The following is a 20,120-nucleotide window of genomic DNA, read 5'->3' as shown; positions in this document are numbered from 1 at the left end:
TGGGTCTTCTCCCAATATTGTTCTCATTATCCTGAAAAATATCCTAACTTCTATGGTTTCATTTACATTAATACTGTCTCCTCATTTTACTTAACAATGTGGGGAATGAGTATTGGGACCTAAGGCAGAAACATATTCCCCACTTATTTATATTTAAGTGTAAAATATCTAAGAACATATGGAGTCAGAAACCTGGTATCTTTATACTCTAAAAATGACAAAATAGTAATCCTGAAGTTTCACACATGTATTTGACCTGAAAATCTCTTCATGGCGTCTCTTAATATCCTTGGTATGCTAGTTTGTATTACACAATCCTACTAAATTATATACAGAGAGAAACTTACCAGCTCACTACTTATGTTTTCTGTTCTACATGTCACAGATAACACAGAGAAATATAGAATTCAGCCTGCCCTTTCAAAACCAGCAAGGACCATTTTATATTTATTTTGTTTATACTTTCACTCAAGAATTCCTCTTGAACAAATGGAGTATTAAAAATGTAAAATTACTAGTCCAATACTGCTCTCTCCTTTAATGTCTAGAGATGTTTAGGTGATGTGCACACAGATGAAAATTATGCAGATAATATAATTAAGGAAAAACCAGTCTACATTTAAGTACTAGTTCAGAATTTGCTGCAGATTAAATTTTTAGGGAATTCTGAATTCTTACAGTAGCCCACATAATTATAGTTTTTTTTTTTTTAAGAGAAAGTGAGAGAGCATGAGTGGCAGGGGGATGGGGGGGGAGGCGGGGGAAGAAGGACAGAAGAAGGGAGGGAGAGGGAGAGAGTAGAGAGCAAAGGGAGCGAGGGAGAGAAAACAGAGAATCTTAAGCAGGCTCCACACTCAGCAAAGAACCTGACATAGGGCTTGATCCAACAACCCTGAGGTCATGATCTGAGCAGAAATCAAGAGTCAAGGCTCAACCAACTGAGCCACCCAGGCGCTCCCCACATACTTTTAATAATTGAAAATATGGCTCCTCTCCAAATATCTTAAGTCAATAATAAACAACCATTCTGAATGTTACAGAAATAAATTTAGACTGTTCTACCTAGATATAATCAAAAGACTTTGCAGTTAATTTTCTGAATCTGTACCTTGATATATTTTCTAATCTTCCTTAAGACTTAAGAGTAGACTAAAAACAGATATAAGGACTGAATAGCCTAATGAGTTACTATAAATTTTAGCAAGTGAAAGCATGTCTTTTTATTTTGGATTTATGGGAATAATCTAACCAGGATCATTTAGTCAAAGTGCAGTAAACTGCTAATGAACAGTACTGTATTCATATTTCAAAGTTCTGTTAAGTACTATTAGTAAATATTATTGGCAAGTAGAATATAAGAAAAAAAAACTTAGTGAAAGTATAAAGACTTAACAGAAGTAAGTAAAAGAAGGTTTATTTAAACTCCTTAACTAAAAATTCTAGCTCTTCTAGTCCAAGAAGATGGTAAACTTTATGGTCCCAGACCAGGGACTGACAAACTGTATAGCACATGGACCAAATCTAGTCTATCATTTATATATTTTTCAATAGAGCTTTATTGGAACACAGCCACACCCACTCACTTATATATTGGATGTGGCTGCTTTCACTGAACAATGACAAAGCTAAGTAGTTGAAATAGGTATCTTATGGTTCACAAAGCCTAAAATATTTACTGTTTGCCAACTCCCCTTCTAGACTATAACAAGACTTGAAGACCTTAAAAGTAATCTAAAGTAAGCACTTTTGGTAGTGAAGAGGGGATGGGAGTGGGGAGAAAAGAAGTAATCAGTTCTTAATCATTTACATCCTGAAAAGATATATTCCTTCTAAGAACGAAAATCTGATTTATTTTTAGTTTAATGAAACAGCTTAATATTCTGGTAAAATTTAAAACTTAGGTTGATATATTACCTTTTATTTCTAGGCATGTCTCTTTCATATTCCACAAAGTCAAAAATTAACTTAGATACAATATCATCAACAACTTGATAGTGATTACTCTGTGCAAAGTTTTTATGTTGCTCACTTAGAAGATGCTAAAACAAAAACAAAAATACACATAAATCATATAATTATATTCTTAAACGAACAGATTCCTTTTTGTTCAAGCTTTCTAATATTTTCATGCCCCTAAGATTAGGTTTCTCATAACTACTCCAAAGAAATATCCTTTACTAGAACTTCAAAGAATGTTAAGTAAAATAAATTTGTGGTTTAAATGGAACTACAAATAAACTACATCAGAAAATGAAGATAAAGATGGAGAATACAATAGTAACATTTAGCATTTAGAGTGTGCTAATACTCTTAAGACAGTATTTCCCTTTATTTTATTTCATTCTTACACAATTACCACTAAGTAAATATGGTAGGGCCTATAAAATATTAAATGAATGAAATGTTACAGTTTAACATATAGGAATCCAAAAGGCGATTATAACAACAAGTGAAATAAATGCTGTGAGGTACAAAAAAAGAAAGAATTCACTACTGAGGAACACATTTGAGAATGAGCAAGTAAACCATCTCAATTACCCAATGCTTATAATGGAGAATATGGAAATTATATTCTCAGTCTTTTTTTTTTTTAATTGAAGTTTAGTTGACAGTTATTCTCAGTCTTAAGTGTGGTGCAGAATAGTAAACAAGTTCAGTGTACTGGGATAAAACTCAAAGGAAACAAAGTTTCTGCTAAATAGGTGGAATCTCCAGGCTAATTCTATTATTTCTCTGTCAGCTGATAAGGGAATTGCACCTAGAAGGCTGTACCAAGTGACTGTGCAAGAACCTCACTTCCGTTTCTCTAGTTTCATGTAACTTTTGATGATTTGACTGTATTTCCAAAAACTAAAGTCTCCAGTGATTACAAGAAACAAAAGTATTCTGGACTATTCCTTCCTAAGTTGCAAAATTGCCCACATAGAAATTATCTATACCCAGTAATGTTAAACAAATGAGAAATGATTAAAATGTAAAAAGAAACATTAACTTTTAAGTTTAGATTCCATTTACTCATGTCTTTAGGAGAAAGAAAATTAATTGTAATAAATTAAGAAAACAGTCTCCCAACTTTTACGTAGCTGTCCTCTACCTCCACCTACCTCTTCTCTGAAGTCCTGACTTAAATGTCGCTTTTTCAATAGAGTTTTCTATGTCCCTTATCCAGTGTTAAGTACCCTCTCATTATTTGTTACCATTGCGCTGTATACTTCACTTTTTTGATACTATCCTACTTGCAAAGTCATGTTTTGTATCAATCTTCTCTCTCATACCATAAAATATCTAAGGGAAAGGAATATGTCTGCCTTGCTTGTTGCTTAATCTACAGTAATCAAATCTGCTAAATGAATGCCTTGATACAGGTGGAACTGAATCCCTAAAACCTAAGATTCAGAAAAACAAAATAATATTTTCTTTATTCTCAGCAACTAAGAAACAGATAAATAAAAACTGAAATAACAAATGATTTTAAAATATAAATCCCAACATCTACTACTTTTCCTTCCTTGTGTCAGTGACCAGGTTTTCATTTTTCAGTCCTAACATTTTTTGAACATTAAATGAGGATCACAAATTGGTATTAAAGAAAACATCCATTAGAGATTATTCCATTTTAATAACAGCAAAGCAAAATTTCAGGACCAATCTATAACTTAAATTTCAAAATGATTTTTTGGGAAGGGGAAATATTTCTAAGATAGTTTTAGCTTCTTCTGATTAAAAATAATTTTAGGGCTCCTGGGTGGCTCAGGTTGGTAAATTGTCTGGCTCTTGACTTTGGCTCAGGTCATGATCTCAAGGTTCGTGGGATCGAGACCCACATCAGGCTCTGTGCTGACAGTGCGGATCCTGTTTGGGATTCTCTCTCTCCCTCTCTGTCCTTCCTCTGCACATGTACAAGCCTATATACCCAGTGTTTTCTCTGTCCCTCTCTCTCTCAAAATAAACATTAAAAAAAATAATTTTAAAGTAACCCTACATTTCTCCTTTATTACATAAATAAAAACACAGAATACTAACACAAAATACTAATATATTTTGGGTTATAAAACAATCAAACTTCAACTTAGAGTCTAAAAACAGAAATAGCTTATTTCTTAGATATTTATAAATATTATTCTTTCTCCTTAAACTTTTTCACCACCTTCTACCAAACTAAACACCAAACATACATATCCACTAAAATGACCAACTCAAATAATAACACCTAAAATTTAATAAACACAGCTCCCACCACTGTCCAAGGTCACACAAACAGGAAGCCAGGATTCAAACCTGGGTAGCGGGGTCCAAACAAAGCTTTGTTTTTTTGTTTTTTTTTTTTTAATTTATTTATCACTTTACAAACTGCATCTTCATCTTGTACCCCTTCCAATGATTCTATTTCTCTTTCTGCTAATTCAAAGAATTCTACTTTCTTCTCAGCCTATTAGTTAATCATATGCTCATTTTTTAATTCCTCAGGCCTGAAGCATCTTCTCTTACTCCGAACATCCAATCCACTGGCAAACCCCCTTCACCCCATCTTTAAATATATCCACAATCTGACCAGGCCACATCACTTCCACTTCCACTAGGTCATCACTACCAGTTTAATGGTTTTTTCAATCCCATCAAATCAGTTTAATTTAGCACTTTTGCACTGCTTATTTCAATATCCATGAGTCTTGTTCCCTCACTTCCTAGGTTTCTACTTCAATTTCACTTTACTGAATCACAATATTGCATTCAATATTCAGTTATCTAGGTTTTCCTCATGTAGTCTAAGTAAGTATCAACACTCCCATTCCTGCTTTACAGTTTCTCATAGCACTGATCTCATGTTCTTTTTACTTTTCTTACCATGTAGTTACCTATCCCCCACCCCCTTCCATAGAATGTAATTTTCACAAGGGTAGGGAATTGGTCTCTTTTGTTCAAAGCTGTTTGCTCAGAGTAGTGACTGGTATAACACAGGTACTTAATAAATATTTGCTGAGTTAATGAATAAAAATGATTTTTTCAATATATTATTTTCCCACTTTGGGTTCTTAAAATTTAAGATAATTCTATAAAAAAGAAATACATGCTACTTACAAGTTATGAACCACAATCAGAAAAATAAGCTAAAATTTAAATAGTAAATATTCATAGTTTTAGAAACATCAACCCCCCAAGTATAAAATGACACTTACAGTTTCAAGATCTTCATATTTCTGCAAGCAACATTCACAGTATCCTTTTTTTTTCTTCTCTTTCAACTGGAGTTGAATTGGGATTCCACATTTATTGCCATCTGTTTGGATTCTGATAGAAATATACGGTAAAAGAATTAACTCCTGAACATTAAGAAGTAATTTATAGTGTACCGTCCTCACCTATCAAACAATCTGCTATAATCTCCAGAGATTTATATCAATAAATACTTTTAAATATATATCTTTTTAAGAAATTAAGAAGCAAACTAAGAATGCAGTAATTATTCTGTAGAATATTGTAGATTACTTAGGAGATATAACACATTTTAATTGTAAATATCTGTAAGCCACCCCTCAACCTCAATCTATTGATCTAAATCTGACTTAGAAGAGATTCAGACTTCTAATCTAGCAGAGAGCCATTGAAAATACACAAGGGGTAAAACCGTAACAGTGATCAAACATAAACACACACACACCACCATGGCTAAATGAATTATTTTAAATATTTGCTTAAAATGAAAAAAATCACTTAAAGGTTAAACCAACCTTAGTTTAACCTGCGTTTGCTTCTGGATGCTAGATGGCTTATCTACATCAAATGGACTGGAGGGCTTCTGAATAGAATAATTTATAAAAGGCATATTGGTCAGCTGAAGATAAAATGGTCTATAAAGTCTAAAAAAGTAAAAAGACAAATACATGAAATTCTTTAGGGTGAAAAAAAACCACAACTGAAGTCTTCTATTTCAAAAACATGGAATTCATCTAGAATCTGAAATAACAGAAATCAGTTAGGCTTTCCTTCCCAATTCCTAGACCTAATTCTTTTCTTAAAAACAAACATTTTAAAAAGAATATGGTAAGATAACACAAAACTTACTATCTTAACCATTTTTTTAAAAAGTAATCTCTATGTACAGCATGGGGCTCAAACTCATGAGCGACATCAAAAGTCACAGGCTCTACTGACTGAGCCAGCCAGGTGCCCCTATTTCACCCATTTTTAAATGTACACTTCAGCTGCATTAAGTACATTTACAGTGTTTTCCAACAATTAACACTGTCCATCTCTAGAACTCTTTTCATCTTTAAAAACAGCAATTCTCTACCATTAAACAGTAACTCATTCTCCCTTCCCCACCAACTCTTGACACATCTCATTAAATGGAATCATGTAGTATTTTTCCACTTATTTCACTTAGCGTAATATCCTCAAGGTTCATCCATGTGTCAAAAACTAATTCCTTTTTAAGGTTGAATAATAACCATTTTATGTATATACCATATCATCCATTCATTGATTGATGGATATATGGATTGCTTCTGCTGCTGGGCTACTATGAACAGTACTACCACCAACATGGAATGTGCAAGTCTTGCTTTCAATTCCTTTGGACATATACCCAGAAGTGAAACTCCTAGATCATATCATAGTTGCAATTTTATGAAGAACCTCCATACTGTTTTCCATAGTGGTCACACTATTTCACAATCCCACCAACAGTGCACAAGGGTTCCAATTCCTCCACATCCTTGCCAATACCTATTATTCTGATTTTGTTTTTAATAACAGCCATCCTAATGGTGTGCGGTGATAGATATCTCATAGTGGTTTTGATTTGCATTTCTCTGGTAATTAGTGATGTTGAACATCTTTCCATGTATTTGTTGGCAATTTGTTTGGAGAAACATCAAGTCCTGTGCCATTTTTAAAATCTGATAATTTGATTTTCTGTTGGCTTTTTAATATTACATTTTTTAAATTAAGTTTTTAATTCCAGTACAGTTAAAATACAGTTATTACATCAGTTTCAGGTGTATAATATAGTGATTCAACAATTCCATACATCACCGAATGCTCCTCCTGTTTGCCCCAGGCATTATGCAAACTATAGTTTCTATGTTGCCTCTTCGCAGGCTGCTGTCTCTTTAAGGGCAGGAACCTAGCTATCACATGCCCTTCCAACTCACTAGTAAGTCAGCTGACTTTTAAATCTCTAAGATCCAAGTCCTGCTGGTTATACAAAATCAGGGAACTCAGCTGTTCTGGTTTTCAAAGCCAGACATTATAGGGATTCATCCTCCCCTTGTGGGCTACCTGGTGCTTTCACCTCTCCAAGCCAGGGCCTGCAGCTCCCAATCACCATTTCTGCCCTTTCTAATCTTTCAGATGTGGCTTCTTCTCCACATCTAGTTGTGAAGTTTGTTCTGCCAGTCTTCAGATGGTTCTCTGGTTTATTCATTCAGATGCAAGTGCTAACTAGTTGTAAACATGGGATAGGTTGAGGATCCTCCTCCATTATCTTCCCAAGCTCCACCCCGACCCCCCATATTACACTATATTAGATAAAGGATTTAAAAATATCTTCTCCCATTCCATGGTTTGCCTTTTCACTGCTGTGCACAGGAATTTATAATTTTGATCTAATCCAATTTATCTTTTGTTGCTTGTGCTTTTGGTATCATATTCAAGAAATCATTGCAAAATCCAGTGTCATAAAGCTTTCCCCTTGTTTTCTTCCAAGAGTTTTATAGTTATAAGTCTTTGATCTATTTTGAGTTAATTTTATGTATGTTATAAATTAATATTCCAACTTCATTCTTCTGCATGTGCATATGTAGTTTCCCCACTACTATTTGCTAAAGACTGTCCTTTCCCCACTGAATAATGCTGGTATCCATTTGACCATACATGTAAAGATTTTACTTCTTAGCTCTTTATTCTTTTCCATTGGTTTACACATCTGTCTTTATGTCGATAACAAGTTGTTCTGATTACTGTAGCTATTAGTAAATTCCAAAATCATGAAGTCTAGATCTTCAATTTTGTTCTATCAAGATTGCTTTGGGTGTTTGTGGTCCCTTGCCATTTGGTATGAATTTTAGGATGTATTTCTCACTTTCCGCAAAAAACATCATTGGGATTTTGACAGGGACTGCACTGAATCTGTAGATCGCTTTGGGCAGTACTGACATGTTGGCAATCTGAAGTATTCCAATCTATGAACTTGGGATATCTTTCCATATACTGGTGCCTTCTCTAGGCCTAACTTTGAATTGCATTTTTTTTCTCATAGTAATACGTTTCATAAAAAGAAGCACTCAACACATCTTTGTCACCTCAATGAGTACCCAAAATTAATCACACATGTCTAAAGGAGTAACTAGAAGGTTAAGAAAAAGTTATCTAATTCTCATGTCAAATTAATTTCCTTGTATACAGTCTTCATTAAGATTACTCTTTGAAACTTCAGAATGAGTTCAAGAAAACTACTAAAGGTTATTCTCAGATTTTGTACTTCCAAATATTACCTAATAATTTCTTTTTCATAAAGTAGAAGCAATCTTTAAACAGTATTTCTAAATCATTAGGTACTGCATTTAGCTAGCAAATCATTATTTGAAATATTAAAAAAATGAGCTGGTTTCATGACTGCTCTAAACCAAATATTTCAAGGAATTATCATCTACAACATACTGAAACTAAATTAAGCTAAAAATTGCTTAATTTTTGAGCAAAAATTAATTAACGCTACTTTCTCCAACTTGTGCACCTGCCTATCAGTATAACTCTAACAAAGAGACCTAATAATATTAGTGGATATAGCTTAATTAATTAGATTTTTTTTCTTTTAACTGAACTTAGATACTTACTGGCTCATATCCTCCACCTTTACAAAAGGTTTTTTAAGTCTACCTGCTTGAGAACAAACAAAACATTATTATTAGATATGTATAAATCCAAGAAATTAAAAAAAAATACTCTAGCTAAAAATCCCACCCAACTATGTACAGGTCCTCAATTTACAATCAGGATACACCTTAATAAACCCATTTTAAGTTGAAAATATTTTAAGATGAAAATGCACCTAACGTATCAAACATCATAGCTTAGCCCTAGCCTAACTTAAAGCATGCTCAGAACACTTACATTAGCTTATAGTTGGACAAAATCATCTAACCCAAAGCCCAATTTTATAATAAAATGCTGACTATCTGATGTAATTTATTGAAAACTATACTGAAAGAAAAAAACAGAATGGTTTTAAGCATACTGGTTGTTTACCCTTACAACCACGTAAATGAATGGGAGCTGCAGCTCCTTGCCGTTGCCCGTCATGAGTATTGTATGGCATACTGCCAGCCCGGGAAAAGGTCAATATTCAAAATGTGAAGTACGATGTCTACTGAATGTGTATTACTTTTGTAACATTGTAAAGATGGAAAATTATAAGCCAAACCATTGTAAATTGAGGACCATCTGTATCCATTATCCATTTCATTTCAACTCAAAGTTTTAAGCCTCAGGTGAGATATTTTACAATACCAGCCCATTTCCAAAATACCAGAAGTTCTGTCTATATCCTGAGATTCTTAAACTGAAGGGATCCCCCAAAAGATCTATGAATAGAATTCAGGAGAATAATGAGCTACAACAGGAAAAAATTTCAACTTTTATTTTCACTGATCTCTAACCAAAATTTAACATTTCCTCCAGTTATGCATATAAGGAACAGGATCACAGTGGTATTAGCAGTGCCTGTAATTCTGATACTGAATAAAAGAAATACTTTCATATTAGTTATTACAGATATTCGAAAGCACCAATGATAGCTTACCACTGCAAAATTACAATAGCAATTAGAATCACTGCTAGAACTCATTTTTAATGTGTAAAAAAAATCAAGTATATCATGATTTCATAACTCAAAATATTCTGACAACTGAATTTCATTTACTGACTTTCTCAGTAATCTAATAATTTTTCAAATGTTTTTAAAAACATTATTCTGAAAAGGGGTCCATAAGTTTCACCAGACTACCATAGGTGTCCATATTCTAAAAAAGGCTAAGACCTACTGAACGAGTTCCCTGAAGGGTTGTTTACATGATTTTTCAGAGGAGTTTTATATGTTCTATTTTCTAAAGGCAAATCAAACACACTTAAGGATATCAAAATACTTACTTCTTGCTTTCTGTGTACCAATACCTACTCTTTTCCCCTAAAAAGAAAAAAAAAGAAAAAAAGTGAAAACACTGGATTTGAAAGTACTGTGACAATGGCAACTGCAATGGCTCTTTTTATCCTGAAGACCATCATACAGGGAAAGTATTAAATAAAAAAGGGTGATTACTGTAGTTTTGGTGGGGGGGGGCAAGAAGTTTGCTTTTAAAAATCAACTCAACCAAAGACATGAAACAATGAACATAAAACAAGCTTACTTTTATAATGCACCCCCAAAATACCTTGCATTCTAGCTATAATTGTTTTTGTCTTCACAGAAAGAAATCAACCAATGAGGAAAAGGTACAGTTAATGAAATAATCTAAAAGTCATTGTAAGTTATTTTCATGCCTTTACTCAACAAAACATTTGTGATAGAATGAACAAAGGAATTATTGAAATATTACAGTCTGTCAATTCCTGTCAAGGTGGAATATGTTAAATATGGTTAATTAATCCCCCTGATAACAACTAAAACTCTGGATAAAATACAATAAGCAACTACAGGAGAACAGAAAAGTAAATAAAAGCAGACGTACTGTAGAAAGAATCCAAAACTTAGGCCACCTTTAAGGGACTACACTTCCCATCCTCCCCTTTATCTCACAATGTAACCTCTAATCACAGAGTTGGCAGCAATTAGTGGAGCCAGTGGCTAAAACTTCTATATAAACCACATATTTCCTGTAGTCCCAAGAGTACAAAGGAAATCCATGGACTATTTTTTCCTTTTCTCCCACAGTTCTACCTCAGGGTGGATCCCAGTTATTAAACTGCAGTTGTAGGTGCCATAGGCAACTAAAATTGAGAAATCCTGACTTTCTAAACATAAAAACAAGGGAAAGGGCCATTGTAGGCTGGAGAGTGAAGGGTAGACTGCAGAAAGTAGCAAGTTGGAGAAAGGGATCCCTAATTACCTATATATATACAAAATAGGTGTTGGGCTTAACTTCAAGGCTTTGAAAATAGAAGTAAGATTTAAACACTGCCCAAGCCTTTGACTAACCTATAAGTGATATATGTGCAGAACAAACAGCTGCATACAAATCTTTGAAAACCAAAACGGAGACTGGAAGTGCTATGTACAGAAACTGAGACAGAACTGATAGTTTGAACAAAACTTGACAAATGTTTGCTAAAACAATCACACACACAAAACCCCCAATCACGACAGCAACAAAATCAGCATTCTCCAGAGTACTGTAATAGCTCTGGAAGTCTATACAACATAAATTTGCAATATTTAATATAAATAAAAAATTATTTGACATATTAAGTATCAGTAAAAACATGATCAATTCTTGAGGGAAAAAGACAATCAGATGCCAACCCCAAGATGTTTCCAATGTCAAAATTATCAGAGAAATACTCTAAGGGTAAACACAGTTAAAATGAATGGGAAAATACAAGTTCTCTGCAAAAAGACAAAGAATTTAAAAATAATCAAATGTAGAAGTGAAAAATACATGATTTAGAATTAACTGGATGGGCTCAAAAACACAGATGATCCACTGAAGTGTCAGAGAATTGGAAGACATCAATAAAAATCTTTACTTAGAAGAACAGAGAGAAAAAAAGGTGGGCGGGGGAATGAACAGTCTCTCAGGGACCCAGTAAGCACCTTGTTTGTATTCTACTATAATTAACAAAAAAAGGTCTAAAATTAGTGTTACTGGAGATGCAGAAATAGAAGAAACAGAATGAAGAAAAACAAGTTTAACAAAATAGCTCAAACTTCCCAAACATAAGTTTATAGATTTCAGAAGCTTAGTGAACAACAAACAGAATCATCTCAAAGTAAACCATGCTGAGGCATAACACAAACTGTTGAAAACCAAACATAAATTAAAAATTTTGGAAGTACATAGAGAAAAATGATCATTATATATAAGAAAACAACAATCGAATGACTCCAGATTTTTCATCAAAATCCGTGGAAGCAAGATAGTTGTAGAACACCTGTAAAAGTACTAAAATAAAGGGGCGCCTGGGTGGCTCAGTCGGTTAAGCATCCGACTTCAGCTCAGGTCACGATCCCGCGATCTGTGAGTTTGAGTCCCACGTCGGGCTCTGGGCTGATGGCTCAGAGCCTGGAGCCTGCTTCCGATTCTGTGTCTCCCTCTCTCTCTGCCCCTCCCCCGTTCATGCTCTCTCTCTGTCTCAAAAATAAATAAACGTTAAAAAAAAAAATAAAAGTACTAAAATAAAGAATTTTTATTTATTTTTTTAAGTTTATTTATTTTGAGAGAGAGACCATGTGCACAAGGGCACACAAGCAGGGGAAGGGCAGAGAGAGAATTTCAAGCAGGCTCTACACTGCCAATGCAGAGCCGAAGCGGGGCTTATCTCACAAACCGAACTGTGAGATCACGACCTGAGCCGAGATCAAGAGTAGGATGCTTAACCAACTGAGCCATGCAGGTGCCCCTGAAATTAAAAAAAAAAAAAATTAATTCATAGTTCTTTATCCAGTGAAAAGATCTTACAGGAATGAAAGCAAAATAAAAACATTCTCACATTCTCTTCCATATGACTTTTTCGAGCTAAAAGGGTAAAACTGGTGGGTTTTTCAAAAAATGCAAATCTAACAAAATATATCACAAAAATTGGTTTGGGAGGATAAAAGGGTTCAAAAAGTCTTAAGCCTTCTACATTTTATTTGAAGGGTAAAATGCTAACTCTAAATAGACTATGAAAAGTTACATAGGTATAGTTTAAATCCTAAGCAACAACTAAAAACAAAACAAAAACAAAAACAAAAAAATGGATATGGTCAAAAAGCCAAGAGATAAATTTTCCAACAATCTGAAAGGCAGCAGAAAATAGAGAAACAGAGAAATAAAATACAGAGAACACCAAGAGAAAAACATTAGTATACTTAATAGGCCTAAATTAAACAATACTGATAATTACTAAGTAGAAATCATTAAAAACATGCCAATTAAAAGACAGACATTGGCAGATTTAATAAAAAGACAAGTTCCAAATATCTATTAGAAACGCATTTAAAAAACACACAGGTATGTAAATGGAGAAGGAATAAAAAAGAGCATGCAAACACTAATCAAAAGGAAGCTGGGGACACCTGGGTAGCTCAGTTAAGTGTCTGACTTCTGCTCAGGTCATGATCTTGCGGATCATGGGATAGAGCTCCACATCAAGCTCTTGCTAACAGCTCAGAGCCTGCAGCCTGCTTCAGATTCTGTGCCTCCCTCTCACTCTGTCCTTCCCCCGCTCTTACTGTCTCCTTCTCGCTCTAAAATAAATGTTAAAAAAAATTAATAGTAATAAAAAAAGGAAAAAAGTGGCAATAGTGTTTCAGACACAGAGACTTCAGAACATGAAATACTAACAGGGACACAGGGACATTATATGACAATAAGGTTACTTACTAATAGGGACAGAGGGACATATGATAAGATTAATTCACAAAGAAAACATAAGAATAATATAGGTGTATACATCTAAGAAGACTCAAAATACATGAGTCAAAAAGTGTGACAGAACTGGAAGGAAAAGTACACAAATTCACATTATACTTGGCAACTTCGGTACTCCTCTCACTTTCAGTAATGGCTAGAATAAGACAAAAAATCAGTATGGATACAGAAAACCTATACAATTTGACCTATTTGACATCTAAAGAATATTCCACCTATTGGGGTGGCCTGTGTGGCTCAGCTGGTTAAGCATCAACTCTTGGTTTCAGCTCAGGTCATATCTCATGGTCTGTAGGTCTGAGCCAGTTTGTAGGTTTGAGCCCCATGTCAGGCTCTGCACTGACAGCACAGATACTGCTTGGGATTCTGTCTCCTCTCTCTCTGCCCCTCCTCTAGTTGCTCTGTCTCTGCCCCTCACAAAATAAATAAACTTAAAAAAAAAAAAAAAAAAAAAAAAACATTCCATCTATTAACTGCAGAATATACACTTTTTAAGTGCACATGGAACTTGCATTAAGAGACTATATTCTGGACAATGATACAAACCTTGACAAACTTGAAAGAACTGAAATCACACAAAGTGGGTGTTCTGACCATAAAAGAATTAAAACAGCAATCATTCATTGCTAGTGGAAATGTAAAATGGTAGAATCCTTTTGGAAGACAGTTTGGCAGCTTCTTACCAAATTCAACATACTCTTACCATCTAATCCAGCAATTATACTCCTTGGTATTTATCCAAATGAGTTGAAAACTAAGGTCCAAACAAAACCCTGCACATGGCAACCAAGATGTCTTTCAGAAGGTGAATGAGTAAAGTTGCAAATCCAGGCAATGGAATTATTCAGCAATTAAAATAAAAAAGCTATCAAGTCATGACAAGACATGGAGAAACTTTAAAAGCCTATCACTAACTGAAGAAGCTAATCTGAAAAGGCTACATACTATATGATACCAAATATGACATTCTGGAAAAAGCCAAACTATGGAAAAAGGATCAGTAGTTACGAGGAGGGAGAGAGAGATGAATAGATGGAGACTTTTTAGAGAAACTACTCTGTATGATACTGTGATGGAAGATACATGTCACTATTCATTTGTGCAAACCTACAGAATGTACAACATCAAGAGTGAATGAACCCTAACGTAAACTATGGACTTTAAGTGATGATGACTTATCAATAAAGATTCATCAATTTATAATCAATGCACCACTGTAGTGCAGGATGTTGATAGTGGGGGAGGCTGTGTGTATACTGAGAGGCAAGGGGTATGTGGGAATATCTGCCACTTACTCAAATTTACTATGAACCTACAGCTGCTCCAAAACAGTGTCTGTATGTATACTATATCCATAAATACCATATATATTATATATATTTGATGCATATCATAAACATATATATTATATACACATACACACACACCCACATATATATATAAAAAGCTCTATACAAATTGCGTGGGAATGCAGTAAAGCAGAGCTCAAAAAAAATTTACAGCAAAGCTGGTTCTTTGAAAAGATTAATAAAATTGATAAAACTCTATCCTAATGAAGAAAAAATGTAATAATGATCTCAGGAATGAAAGACGAAACCTCATTCAGACTCCATAGACATTAAAAGCTTAATTAGGGAATATTATAAACAACTTTGCCATCAATTTGACAGCTTAGACAGGAAGTACAAATTCCAAACACCAAAATACACTCAAGAAGAAATAACCTGAAATTTCTTTTATCTAATAAAGAAATTGAATTCATAGTTGGGGATTTTCAAAAGAAAATTCCAGACCTAGATAACCTTACTAGGAAATTCAACCAAACATTTAAGAAATAAAACTGACTCGGGGCGCCTGGGTGGCTCGGTCGGTTAAGTGTCTGACTTCAGCTCAGGTCATGATCTCTCAGTCCGTGAGTTCGAGCCCCGCGTCGGGCTCTGTGCTGACTGCTCAGAGCCTGGAGCCTGTTTCGGATTCTGTGTCTCCCTCTTTCTCTGCCCCTCCCCTGTTCATGCTCTATCTTTCTCTGTCTCAAAAATAAATAAACATTAAAAAAAAAATAAATAAATAAATAAAACTGATTCTACAAAAACCCATCTAGAAAATAAAAGTGGAAAGACATCCCAGCATTTGAGGAGAGAATTACCCTGACGCTAAAACCAAAGACTCAAAACAGAAAAAGAAGACCAATATTCCTCATGTACATATGTATGTGTATATGTACATGTACACACACACACATGCACACACTCCCCAAAATTTCAAGTAAACCGAGAAAAGAAAAAAAAACTCGAAGCACTTTAAATAGTGGAGCAAAATGCATTCATTCAACTTTAGTACTTGGCAAGCCAAATTTTCCAGAAACATTTTCTTCTCATATACAAACAAAATTTCTTACATACATACAATCAATCAATCAATCCCTGACAAGTATACATCCTGGACTACAGATAAATTTGGTATTCTTATCCTTTTTGTTTTGAGAGAAAAGATCTGTTTCACAGCTATTTTATCACACTTTCATTGTTTTTCTTGTTTCACCAGGGCAACAACCCCTAGTGCCGGGCCCTTAACAGGACTGAATATCTGTTGAATATTGAGGGTTGTAAGTAAACAAAATATCCCTGAATACTTTTTAAACTATGAACCATGACCTATTAGCAGGTTAATATCAACTTAAGAGTTGTGACTAGTATTTTTTACAAACGAAAATACAATACTATTGAAATACTGGCATAAATCACATTAAGGGTAAGTACTATTTCATGAAACTTGTTTCAGATATGTACTTAAATACACTGCATGTAGACAGAAATACGTTTGTATATTCAGAGACCATAATGTCCTTGTGAGTTTACATTTTCGTATTTGTTTCTATATACCATCCAAAAACTCTGTAAAGAACAGTAAAGGTAGCTTAATGCTATTTAGCATATTTCAATTAAGGTATATTCACCCATAATTTTTTAAAATTTGGAAATAGCCATTTGGAGGTTTATCACTTGTAAATAAGATATTCAAAGCATTAAGTATTAAGTAAACTATTTGTTACTTTCTGCAAATTGTTCCTATCTTATACAAATGTAAACTTATTAAAAATACAAAATTCATTAAGACTTTAGGTATCTTTGCACATAACATGCATATATGGAATACTCATGATGTAAAATATGTTTCTTATTGAAAACTGTGTTCAGAAGAGTTTAAAAGTCACTGTCCCAATGTCACTATTACCAGCAAACATGCTTTACTGGCAACCAGACCTTTCATATCTATTCAACTAGGTTACTCTCCTATTAATAATCTCAGTAATTTTCCAAACCTTTCCAAATAAACTCTAACTCCTTTATACAATGTGCAAGGTCCTATCTGAACTTCGTAATTTTTCCTGCTTCATCATTTATCATTCTCCCACACAAAAATCAAGGTGCATTTGATTTCAGAAAATTTCCCTAACATGCCAGCCTATTTATGTCTACATGTGTTTATACATATACTCTTCTATAAAATTTTCCTTTTATATTTTAATCATTTAAGGATTGACGAAGAAAAAGCAGACCACAAAAGAATACACTGGTATGAGAACTGTGAGAAAAATGAGAGATGATTAAGTTCCAGAAGAAAACAGGTAAACTAAAAAGGAGATGAACAAAAGCTCACAGAACCAATATGACTCGTTTTAAAAAGTGTTAACTCCAGGGGTGCCTGGGTGGCTCAGTTGGTTAAGCGTATGACTTCAGCTCAAGTCATGATCTCACAGCATGTGGGTTCAAACCCCACGTCAGGCTCTGTGCTAACAGCTCTGTGTATGTCTCTCTCTCAAAAATAAATAAACATTAAAAAAAAAAAAGTGTTAACCCCATTTGGCAAATCAGTCCGGAGTTTTATACTTCATAGGCTAAAGAGTGAATGGGAAGTATGAAAGTGGAGATTTGAGTTTAGATGATAAAAAGATTGGATGGTTATCAGGGAAGGATAGAGATCAAAAGAGGTAAGTTTTATTATACTTATTTTAAAGGATGGAAAAGCCCTGATTTGGTATAAAGGCTCTAAGGAGGAAGCTAGTTTTTGAAAAGGGAAGACACAAGATACGGAAACATTAGGTCTAACACTGCAATGCCTAATGCACTCAATTAGCAAATATTGTGAGTTCAGGCCAGAAAGCCACAGTGCATAACAAGATTTTGTCATAATGCTATCTAGCAGTTGAAAAGTAAACACATTTCCTATTTATGTTCACCAAAGAAATAAATTATATATATGAGAAGCTTCTCCTGCAATAAGCTAATTATGTTTTCCTTCAGAACTGAACAAGAGTATCTAATAAAAAGCAACAGCAGCCAAAGAAGCAACCAAAAATAAATACAACTATGCCAGCCTCCCAGGAACAACTTTTACCTCACGAGTAATCCTAAAGTTAAATGATACATAATACCTTATTCAAATAACAGAAAGATGGATACAGTACAAAGGCTTACCTTTGCTGGCAAGTAATATTTTCTACTTGGCAAGAATAATTTATAGATAAATAAAAACCAACCTTGATCACTGTGATTAGTTTAAAAATTAAGGAAAATAACATACCACATCTCTTACAGAAGTGCTTGATTTCTTGAGTAAATATAATTCTTTTTTCTTTTGTTCAATGTAGTATCTAATGTCTTCATTAAAAAAAAAAAAGCTTAAGGTTAGCATTTTTATCTTTAGAGTTAAGCACTGCTATTTTCTTACTACTAGATTTAGGTGAAAGAATTACCATTATAGGACCTCTTGCTATCAGAATACTCCCTACCTAAAGTTGGGAACCAAGGGGTACAAATTAATACTTTTAACAAATATTGTCAAAAAATTGATAAAATCCTTACCATCAATATGAAGAATTTTTACTCCCCATGATAAGGCATTTGATAATATACTATTTGAAGGAATAAAATCCTGTAAAATAAAAAAGGTTTGATAGTTTTTCTAGAAAATTACTAACTTAAATGAGCTAAATTTTAAAAATTATTTGAGGGTTAATGTCACTGAGGTGGGTATTCAGTAACATACACAGTTACAAGGGCAAAGAGTACACCAGTTTTTATTTTGCAATTTCTAAAATCAACCCTGTTTAATATATTCCCATATACTTCACAATTAATCCCACTGTAGCCTTCCAATTAACAGTTTCAAGAAATTTCATTTAAAAATACAAAAATGCCATAAGCTTCATACGTCTGCAGTAATATTTTAAAAGGCCACAAGATGGAGATGTTTCTTCATGAAAAGTAGATTCTGTTCTTTGTAAAACAAGATACATGCTGATGTTTACGCTTTTTCTACTTAAAATTAGGAAAGGAAGATTTGGGGAACATCTCCATTTCCACTTGAATTTTTAATAACAGAATAAATACTGTCAGTTTTTAAATTTCATACTTACATGGTCCTTGATAGCTTTTTCAACTAATAATTTTCCTCTGCTCAAACACACCTATAAAAAGACCAGAGATCAAACGTTAAACATTATAACATAATGCCTCATTGGGAAAAAATTTAAAAATAGCTAAAATAAATAGATACAATTTATAAATTTTAATAAAATATCAAAAATAAATGAAAGGTATCTGTACAAGTATTACAGACTATCAACACAATAAATGTACAGTAAAAGTGAGTTCCTTAGAGTCTTGGGAATAAGATCTATTAAAGTATGCTTCTTTTCTTGATAGAGCAACTAAACAAATGAGACCATAGGTTAGTTTTGTAGTAAATTCTATTAAACATTAAAAATAAAATAGCTAGATTCTTCTGAAATTGTCTATAATTAAAAACTAAGTTTAGATTCTAATTCCCTATTCAAATGAAGATCTAAGAATATCAATTGTATATGTTGTCTTTACATGGTATTTCATTTCACATTTTAAGCAAAATACTGGAGATGCAATTGAAATGCTATGAGCAACAGTTCATTTGGAACCATTCACTAGTATATAATCTCATTCCTGCAAAAAAGCATTAAAGTGAAAAAATGCATGAGCCTTCCTGGACTTTTTTCCCCTTCTGTGTATTTGTTTTTTCTCCTTCCACAATTTATCCTTGACTATAATCTTCAAACTTACTGTCAACAGAGTACTAGAGATAACTAAATAACTAAAACAGAGACTGGCAAACTTTTTCTGTAAAGGGCCAAATCGTACATGTTTTAGGCTCTACAGGCCATATAGTATCTGCCCCAATTATCCAATACTTCCTATATAGGAAACTCAATTTGTAAACAAACAGGACTGGTTGTATTTCAATAAAACTTTATGTACAATGACATCTGAATTTAAATTTGTCACAAAATATTCTTTAGATTTTTGCCCAAGCATTTAAAGATATAAAAACCATGCTCATAAGCTGTAAAAAACAAGTGGCAGGCCGGATTTGGCCTACAGAATCTTTGTTTGCTTACTAACGCTGTGAAGCAAACAAAAAGTTTCCATTTCTTCTTTAAATAATGATCTACTCTTA

At 33.6% G+C, this 20,120-nt stretch overlaps 1 protein-coding gene across 2 annotated transcripts in view; it reads right to left on the bottom strand.

The window, feature by feature from the left end:
• The window catches only part of DBF4 (DBF4 zinc finger), a 30,075-nt gene that overhangs the window by 1,443 nt on the left and 8,512 nt on the right, over positions 1-20,120 (bottom strand). Inside the window, exons 4-11 of one of the 2 annotated variants that reach the window (XM_049641386.1) lie at positions 19,048-19,098; positions 18,494-18,563; positions 18,213-18,289; positions 10,150-10,186; positions 8,838-8,883; positions 5,730-5,858; positions 5,178-5,289; positions 1,915-2,039 (exon numbers count right to left, since the gene is read on the bottom strand). In XM_049641386.1, coding sequence (XP_049497343.1) covers positions 1,915-2,039; positions 5,178-5,289; positions 5,730-5,858; positions 8,838-8,883; positions 10,150-10,186; positions 18,213-18,289; positions 18,494-18,563; positions 19,048-19,098 — 647 coding nt within the window. The remainder of the gene's footprint in view (positions 1-1,914; positions 2,040-5,177; positions 5,290-5,729; positions 5,859-8,837; positions 8,884-10,149; positions 10,187-18,212; positions 18,290-18,493; positions 18,564-19,047; positions 19,099-20,120) is intronic. The other variant, XM_049641387.1, reaches the window with a different exon arrangement.

This window comes from Panthera uncia, chromosome A2, assembly GCF_023721935.1.
Source record: "Panthera uncia isolate 11264 chromosome A2, Puncia_PCG_1.0, whole genome shotgun sequence".
Lineage (NCBI taxonomy): Eukaryota > Metazoa > Chordata > Mammalia > Carnivora > Felidae > Panthera > Panthera uncia.
Note: the sequence above shows the minus strand (reverse complement) of the source record. Positions and strands in the feature narration are given on the sequence as shown.